At 44.7% G+C, this 9,425-nt stretch overlaps 1 protein-coding gene across 2 annotated transcripts; it reads right to left on the reverse strand.

Annotated features, from left to right (window-relative positions):
• Positions 1-1,097: 1,097 nt before the first annotated feature.
• Positions 1,098-9,213, reverse strand: LOC141010769 (thrombospondin-1-like). Of its 2 annotated transcripts, XM_073483859.1 has the most exons (22): positions 8,350-9,213; positions 8,165-8,248; positions 7,335-7,894; positions 7,158-7,236; positions 6,931-7,020; positions 6,721-6,830; positions 6,229-6,354; positions 5,709-5,805; positions 5,446-5,619; positions 5,183-5,359; positions 4,922-5,095; positions 4,550-4,830; positions 4,248-4,466; positions 4,047-4,154; positions 3,470-3,629; positions 3,246-3,364; positions 2,631-2,865; positions 2,291-2,518; positions 1,928-2,199; positions 1,714-1,811; positions 1,484-1,623; positions 1,098-1,386 (listed from the first exon to the last, which is right to left on the reverse strand). In XM_073483859.1, exons 2-22 carry the CDS (start codon positions 8,226-8,228, stop codon positions 1,379-1,381), a joined length of 3,519 nt encoding a protein of 1,172 aa, XP_073339960.1. In that variant the 5' UTR covers positions 8,229-8,248; positions 8,350-9,213; the 3' UTR covers positions 1,098-1,378. The 2 variants fall into 2 exon arrangements, with proteins under 2 accessions (XP_073339960.1, XP_073339959.1); XM_073483858.1 differs by having other exon boundaries at positions 8,165-9,213.
• Between the last annotated feature and the right edge of the window lie 212 nt (positions 9,214-9,425).

Consider the following 9,425-nt stretch of genomic DNA (forward strand, 5'->3'; position numbering starts at 1 on the left):
CATTTCTTTAATCCTTTACGTTCCTGTTTGGGCGTCTTTTCGCTACAAAAATATCTTATATACAGCATATAAATGATACTAAAGTCTTGCAAAAAAAAAAAAAGCCAACCAATTTATACTCTGTTGCTAAGACAAGTGATTCTTGTGTATTGCTGGTCTCAATACAAAAAGAACTAATGAGGTAATATTTGTACATAAAGGGTTTCGTTTGATTTTCCCTTGTCAGAAATGTACACACAAGCTCAGGCACACAAGTCATGCACACTGTGCAGAAGCAGAATATTGAGATATTTTACTGTTTCGATCTAATGTGATATATCTTGCCATTAGTGGATATTGGTTTTAGTTAACTGTAATAGGTTGCTGACATTTTAAGATGGCAAGATGCAGAGATGAGCGAGAATTAAAGCCTCTATGATGAAAAAGTAAATACAAACAGCTACTTACAATGGTTTACTCATGGCAGGAAATAGACTGGCCCTTGCTGTTCACGTCCCTTGACACTGTCACTAAAAATGAGAGATATTAAAGTAATATTTGCGAATAATAACTGTTCCAAAGCAGTGTTCAGTGTGCCTGCTTCGGGGCCCTGTGCTTTCCTGAATTTGTGCTCTCCTTGTTTCTTCTAGTGCTCTTTCCTGAGAAGATCAATGTTTCGGGCCAGCTCTAAGCCTTGGATAGGTACGAGACCTTGTATATACAGGTCTGCATGAAAAGTGGGGTGAGAAATCAAAATATAAAAAAATTGTCGCACTTGTCTTCATAACTATGCTCGTTGGGTGGCACACATGCGCAAACACACAAACAACATTCACTCTCTTTGATAGTAACAGTCAGTCCATACTGTCCATGGTCCCTCAACAGTTCCTTCAAGGGGGAATATTCACCCCAGCCTAAGTTAGTCCTCCTGCTGCTTTCTTCATACTGACACAACGATCTTTGAGTCCACAGCAGATGTACATTAATGCTCAAAAATATTTTAAAAAATTAAAAACATGGAACACTTTTCCCTTTGGTCCCTCATCCACAGAGGAATACCGCCAACCAACAACAGTTCAGGTGTGCAAAGCAATAAAATGAGCGCCCCCCCCCCCCCCCCCCCCCTTCAATGCAGATCAGAGCAACAAAGTGAGAGGGCCAATTTCTTCTGAGCAGAGCTGCGCTCACAATTTGAGTTTGGTGCAGTGGTGCAGAATCATCATTGAACTTTCATTTGGCTTAAAGTCCTGAGGTCACTTTACCTCACATTATCTCACTTGCTCGTCATTCCTCCAATGTGCATTTCTCACAAGAAAAAGTTAAAGAGATATCGATCCAGGTCTCGCACTATATATTCATACTGACAGACTGATTGTGTCTGGAAGGATCTGTGGTCCATTTATATATCTGAAAAAAAATACAGAAAGAAAAACATGTTACAAATAACGCCTAAGGTGATGAAACTTTGCTTTTTAAAACATCAAACCATCACTTATGTGCTTACCTTTGCATTCGTATTTGAGATCTGAGAAGTAAACCATCTCCTGAGAGAAGACGTACAAGCCTAGTCGCCCACCAGCGTATGTCTTGTCGTAGATGTTTCCAGAATCAGCCATGATTCTCTTGCCTTCATACATGACCACTCTAAAAGAGCAAATGCAATCATGTGAGCTCTTTGCTATTTTTATATAAATTATGCATATTTGGGATGTGCTTCTGAGGTTTTGAACTCACCTAATAAGTCCACTCTTGGGTCTGTGGGTCAGGTGCCATCTGTAAGCGGTAAAGTCCTTCCAGCCAATGTTCTTGGGGTCGTGCCACAGAGTGCGCACCTGAAAGGGATGAATTGCAATGGTTAAAATGAGAAAAGTGTCAAACATTGTGTTATGTGTATGTCTATATGTCTATAAGTATGTCTCAAGTAGTGAGTCAATGAATCTCCTCTCACCTGTCCTGGGGTGTCTCCGGTGTGCCACAGGGCGTTCCTCAGATGCTCACCAGGCCCGGTGGTGGAGTTGACCACTTTGATTGACAGGCCAGAGTAGCCTTGAGCTCTTGTGGGCGTGTGGGACCAGTAAGTCTGTGTGATCTGTTTCCACATGACTGTGTAGAAGCGAGAGCTGGACTGGTAGCCAAACACAAACCCGGCGTAGTCATCGTCTCTGTCCGTGTTGATGAAGAACGTCCCGCTGAAATCCACTGCGCTGAACTCATCGTAACCTGATAAGAGATAAGAGAAAGTTCAGACTCAGTTCCCTACTGCTTTGTGTCCATGTGTTTGCAGCGCGATCTCTGTGTGTTTGTTACGTACCAACAGCAATGCCAGGATCACAGTTGACAGTCTGCACCAGCTCCTTGCCCTGATGCCGGACCACCCAGTTGGGATCGATCTGGGATGTACCCTTGGGGTCCAGAGGAACCATCTGGAATCTGCGGAAGTCTGTCTCACTGATGGCGAAGTTCTCCGGGCACACGTCATAGATGTCCAGAACATTATCTTGGTCAAAATCGTCTTTGCACACATCCCCACGTCCATCACCTGAGAGAAAGATATGGACATGGAGGTCAGAAAGATGGAAACTATTGAAAAGGAGCTTCAAAACTAAACCCAAAGGATTAATGTTTCAGAAGACCATATATGACAGACTCACCATCAGAGTCGACCTGATCAGGATTAAAGGCCAGCCTGCAGTTGTCTTTGTCATCAGGAATGCCATCATTATCGTCATCATGGTCGCAGGCGTCACCCTTGCCATCCTTGTCGTGGTCAGCCTGGTTTGCATTGGCTATGTAGGGGCAGTTGTCCAAGTTGTTCTGGTGACCGTCCTCGTCAATGTCCTGGTTGTTGTCGCACTTGTCTCCTACGCGATCTGAGTCAGAGTCGATCTGTAGGAGAACAGGATTCCTTTACGATGAGATTTCCCAGCTCTCGCACTATAAGACTCTTGTCCTCACTTCAAATAACTCCCTTCACTGTTTTCTGAGCAGCCTCAATATGAGAGGTGCTACTCGTGAATTAAATGTAGCCCCTTGTTTTCAGGCATGCAAGCAATGTCCTTTCAGACAAGTGTCCAGTGTCCTTGTACCTCTGCAAAATTACCCATTCATGAATAGCGAAGAGGGAGCACTCTCCTCTCAAAGCTGTCACATTCCTCTCTTTCATTAAAGCAGGTGCAATTTGTGGCCTTGATACTGTGCCCACAGGGAGCGTCTACATAGTTACATGACAGATCAAGCTAAAAGTGAAAAATGAGATCTGAAGTTACCTGATCAGGGTTGTGCTCCAGAGGGCAGTTGTCACAATGGTCTCCCACTCCGTCTCTGTCAGTATCTCTCTGGTCCACGTTGTAAACATATGGGCAGTTGTCATTCTCGTTCAGAATGCCTGTTGAGTCAAAACATAAAAAGCCTTCAGGACTGTGCAAATGCTTTGTGAGCCGAAGGATAGACTTTAAAGATAACTTGGATGGAATTTGGGGTAATAACTCACCGTCGCCATCGATGTCAACAGCGCAGGCATCACCCTCTCCGTTGTTGTCAGTGTCGGTTTGGTCAGTGTTAGCCTCGAACACACAGTTGTCACAGCGGTCGCCAATATCATCTCTGTCTGCGTCATACTGGGCAGGGTTGTACACTCTTGGGCAGTTGTCCTAAAATTAAAGAGAAATATCCAAAATTAAATTACTCAAAGAAATATTCATAGGAACAAAACTCGACTTTTCAAGGCCTCCTCTCTTCTCTGTCTCTCACGTTTGCTGGAATGTGATATTCCACTGCAAGCGAGCTGGTAATTTTTACCACAGCATTTTTCCTGCCCAACTTTCCAAATCCACACGAAGAATTATGGGAAACAAGCCACATGCTCCTTAATTCTGGCTTTATGCTGAAATTATATTACACTATTCCTAAGCTACTTGGTTTCCACTTTGACTCTCTGGTGAAAGCACACAAACACAGAGACTTTACATTCCTATGGCCCAGAGGAAGGATGGCTGCTGCTGATTACTATGTATGGTCTGTAGGGAAAGCACAGTTTCTGGCTAAAATAAGCTGCTTTGATGACTCACCCTATCATCGGGGATCCCATCATTGTCATCATCATGGTCACATTCATCACCCAGGCCATCTTTGTCATGATCTTCCTGGCCAGAGTTGGGAAGGTTGGGGCAGTTATCCTGTAAAGGGAACAAAAGAGCGGTTAAGGATGCAATCATCACAATAATAGAGTGCAGATGGGTAATAATGGCCTTCATGTGGGGTCTGGCTACCTTCTTGCAGTGGTAGGTGGCGTTCTCCACACACAGCAGGTCGGTGTTGGGCCATCCGTCCAGGTCGCTGTCCTCTCCGCAAATATGGCCATTCCCTGCATACCCTGGCCTGCACTCGCAGCGGAACATGGACTCGGAGAAAACGCCCAAGTAGATGCAGTTTGCGTTTTTATGGCAGTTGTGGCTCCCATCTTGGCAAGGATTCCGGGGTTTACAAACCTTTAAGAAATTACAGAGGGTTTAAGAAAATGATAGCCACTAGCCTACTAACCACTTGCACAGCAATATGTAATAACTCAAACCTGTTTTTTAGCAGTTGCCTGTTCCACTCCTCTTCCGTAGGGCTGAGGACCGGAGAAACGTGTGGGGCAGGGCAGACAGTTGTAACCGGGCTCGGTGTTCTCACAGAGGTGGACTCCGTTATGTGTATGGCAAGCATCAGGGACCGCCTTACACTCATCAATGTCTCTGCAGGTGACGCCGTTTCCAGTGTAGCCAAGTGGACACTTGCCACACTTGAAAGAGCCATCAGGGAAGCTGGTGCACCTTGATCCAGGGAAGCATGGGCTGGAGAGGCAACCGTCTGTAGAGAAAACAAATTGGTACTTTGAAAAGGCGATCTATTGAAAGAAATGATTTATTTCTTCAAAATGTGTTCCATCTTAAATACTTACCAATAGGGCAGGCCTGGCTGTTGCATACTTGAGACATAGTACCGTCACCCTGACAATCCTTTCCTCCATATTTGGGGACGGGGTCAGTGCAGAGACGTTTGCGGTACTGAACACCTCCATTACAGGTTACAGTGCAGGTGTCCCACGGTGACCAAGGTCCCCAACCACCATTGACTAGAAAGTATCATAAAAACAACATTTAGTATCTTCCCCTGAACCCATACACTCAAACACACCACATATACTGAAATTCAAACTCACTAGGACAAGGTGACTTCTGGCAGATTTCTGTTTGACGTCCCTCTCCAAGGCAGTCCCTGCCACCCATCTGGGGCGTGGGTGAGTTACAGAGGCGTATCCGGGTGATGACCCCCTCGCCACAGGTCACAGAGCAGGAAGACCAGGGAGACCAGTGGCTCCAACCACCATCCTGTTTGACTATGAGCAACACAGACACTATTAATTCATTGCGTTCTCTAACTGAGATATGATATTCATTGTCGCAAGAATGCTGAGTGACTTACAGCGTTTGTCACATTCCTGGGGGTAGCAGTCACGGGTCTGGACAGAGGTGCCCTCACAGTTGCTGTTGATGCGGTCGCAGGAGCGTCCGCGCTGCTGGATGCCTCGGCCACAAGTCACAGAACAGTGGGTCCATTCAGACCAGGGGGACCAACCATCCTCGGTTTGGTCTCTCTCTGTAGGGGGGAAGACATAAAGTATTGTTACCTTGGGGATCAGATATAAAGACAGAATATCTGCTGAAAGCTTTAAAAAAGGAGCTTACGCGAATCACAACGAGGGCAGCACTCTCCGTCGGGCACGGTGGCATTGGCACATGGGATCAGAGGGCAGGAGATTTTGCGACACACAGTAGCAGAGTTCTGGATGGAGAAATTAGTACAAGAATAATGAGTGAGCTGACCGGTTGACTGGCTACTGGTGCTGCTCCAAGCCTAATTGGTGTGTTTTTACAATGGAGTGATCTTTATCAGGGACATGACACTCCGACTGTGTTGCTAGAAAAGATAATCCTCACTAACACCTAACTAATTATTCAGCACATAAAAAACCTTCACTAGACATTTCTGGAGGGGCAGAAGGCCACATGCTGCTTTGTTTGTAGTTGGGAAGAAGTGTTGATGGCTTTGAGACAGAAGCAGTGTGATTATGAAGGGAGGTGCTAACATAAACACTATTATCACTTCATCGCAGCAGGGATACAGGAAGCAGATCGACATCTTCCTCAGCTGATTTGTTTAAAGGGTAAGTGTTAGCTGTATTCCAGCAGGTGTGGTGACACTTACCTGGCAGGTGCACTCAGTGCAGCCGTCCACGGTCCATTCATCTTTGTCCTTGTACACCATGCCGTTGTGGATGCAAATGCCACTGTGGATGTTTATTTGATTTTTCAGCAGAGCGCTGTCCTCCGACTGGGGGAAAAGAGAAAGAGAGGTTAGGCTTAGGGAGAGAGGGAGAAGGGGGTTGCTCAGGATGGAGGATGGAAAACTTTCACTTTGCCAAGGTTCCAATACAAATGAATCACTGACCGACACCATGATTAAGACATTGCTTGACTCTAGCGGAGCAGTGCAAATGCAACCGACAGCCAAACATATTTGTGTATTCACATGGGTCTCATTAAGAACTTGGCCAGGCGCTGCCATTACAGCGACAAGTGGCTACGCACTGGGAATGCATTAACTGGGAGCAGAGGGAGAAGAGGAGGAGGAGGAGGAGAGGAAAAGAGGGAGTGAATGATGACAAAGAGCAGACCGTGATGGCCCCTTGGAGCTTACCACTTTGCGGAGCTCGTTCGACAGCTGTTTAACAACCACGCCGAGTCCCTTGAGCTCCTTAAACATGCTGGCGATGTCCTCGCAAGAGAAGCCGCAGACAGACTGCAGATCTGGATATAGGAGAGAAGAGTGTCATAAATTATTTCAGCTCTTAAAGTTTACAACTGGCCAGTAGAACACACGTGTCTCTTTGGAGGGGAGAGGTCGCACCTTTGGCTTTGTGGCCGGTATAATCAGTCCTAATGGCGGGGCTGGAGCCGTTGACTGGGTTGTCCAGGGTCATGACATCAGTTAAGGCAGCTGCAGGGGGGAAAGAAGAGGGGTGGCAAATTAATTTCTGCTCACTGGTGCACAATGTGGTGGTCTATTTGTATATTTAAACACAGGATCCACTCATTTAAAGGCAAATGATATATCTTAAATGTTTCCAGACTTACCTCCACTCTGGCATCCCTTATTTCTCAGTATGGCATCAAGAGTGGTCCCGAAGACAAAGCGCACATTCTGAAGCACTCCCTGAGACACAATAAATTCAAGTTAGGACACACTTTAATGTATTTAATCTTAATTTTCTTCCATTAAATATAATTTTTCATCATTAGATTTGAGCTTACATGGAATTTGTCTGTCACAGCTCCCTTTCCAATCCTGAGCCTGGCGATGTCAGCCACCTCCTGGGACAGCACTTTTTGGATGGGAAAGTCCATCTCCGACACATTGATCTCCTCACAGCCGACAAAAAGCTGCACCCGGTCGTCCTGAACGAACAGTGTGATGTTCTTCCAGTGTCCCGTGGCCAAATCTGCCTCCTCGATGCACACGACGTGCTGCTTGTCCATGGTGGAGTAGACCACATCCAGAGTGTTCGCCTTCCCGTTGGAGATGATTTCGAAAATGGGTCCTGATCCGTCTGTCTTCTCGATGGTCAAAAGGCTGCCCCGGGTTTTCCTGAACTGCTTCAGGTTGACGAGGAGGAGGAAGCCCCTCTCAGCCTGGATGGAGTCGAGGAGGTCCCTGAGGGCGCTGTCGGGGACTGGGGGGATCAGGTCTGCATTCAGGACCTTGTATGCAGGGCTGTAGGGATCTGCACCTCTGACCAAACTCACTCCGTTGTTTCTCTTGCTCACCCGGGCGAGGTCAAATAAGTCATACACACTGTTATCATCTCGACTCTCTGTGGTCAAAGAAAAGAGGAGCATTGTTCAGTTTTTGTCTCCCATAATGAGAGTGTGTGTGAAAACACAAAGACAGCCTAAATTAGATAAAGTACACATTCACTAGGACTGTAGCAGCAAAATATCATAAGAATATACCTGTTTTTATAGAATATTCTTCAAATATTACAGGCTAGAGACAAATAAGAACACTATAACTTGAATTATTCATTTATATATGTTAACACTCAATTTTTTTGCGGCTTAAAACACTGTTTACAAACTCTTACCTGCCAGTCTTGCGCCTTCACAACTCCAAAGCATCAACAGCAAAAAGATGCCACACAGCATCATCTTGAAATCTCAAGTGATCCCTATTTGAACCAAGAACAACAAACACAAAGTTATGGGACACATCCAGGCTACAGTACGTCGTTTATAAATAATGTATAATAACACAAATCAGTCCACAAACCTTTGAAATGAAAATTCCCTCTGAAAATAGATTTTAAAAAAGAAGAAAAAAGTCCTCTCTCCTCCGATTATGTATCCCGTTTCTCTTCTTAGAAGCGCGTTAGTGTAAAGCAGACAGTTAAAGTCTCTTTGCGCTCCTCTCCGGTCTTTATTCCGGTGCTTGGACTTATTCTACTGACTTATCCTACCGATACAAGTGCTATTTAAACAGTTTAAGGACATTCCTGAGATCTCCTCCGGACCAATGGGGTGGCAGCAGCAGATGGGGGACGGACTTGTTTTCTTACCTCACAGCCAGTCACAGTAATATCCGCGACGCACACACAGAGGAGGGAAAAATGCATTCCTGAGCTGAGTTTCCATCACCGGACAAATATTTCATCCACGCACCCGAGCCAAGACTTGGTCGTTTCCGGTCAAATAAAAGTTCAATTATTCGCCAAATGGTCTTAATTTCATTGAACTGGCGTTTTCTGAAAATATAAAGATTTATTTAAAACAGTACACGACCAATTAATCCAGTAGACTGGTAACACAAAACCAGTTATGAGTAGATTTAAAAGTCACATAAAATATTCAATTATATTCCATAACCCAGACTCGTGTATTCATTTCATCTCATATTTATGACATACAGAAGCTTGTATATTGGTTATACTGTGTGACATGTTGCAGTTCCGAGTCTGGCCGCCAGGGGACTCATTGAGTAATGAATGGAAGTGTGAAGAGGGTCTGATGCTTCTCTTTGGGTACATTTATGCCTATAAAGTGTTCAAAAGTGGCATGTTTTTAAGCTTGAAAGGTATGAATTAAATCAAAATACTAATATATAAAATACATTTGTTATGTCAGTATTGTAAGTGCTAAAGTTCCAAAGGCCGACTTCGATAAGATAGATTAAAGAGTTTTGAGTTTGAAACAGAAAATATATCTATATTGTGAAAAATAAGGGAATTAACTGGCATGCGTAGCACACAGCTTAAATCCATATATGTTAATGTAAGAATAAGAAAAAACACGAACAAGGTGCCTTTCTGAGAAATGATTTGGTTTTGTTTAAATGGTTTGTAGAGTTGA

The sequence above is a fragment of the Pagrus major genome, chromosome 16 (assembly GCF_040436345.1).
Source record: "Pagrus major chromosome 16, Pma_NU_1.0".
In the NCBI taxonomy this organism is placed as follows: Eukaryota; Metazoa; Chordata; class Actinopteri; order Spariformes; family Sparidae; genus Pagrus; species Pagrus major.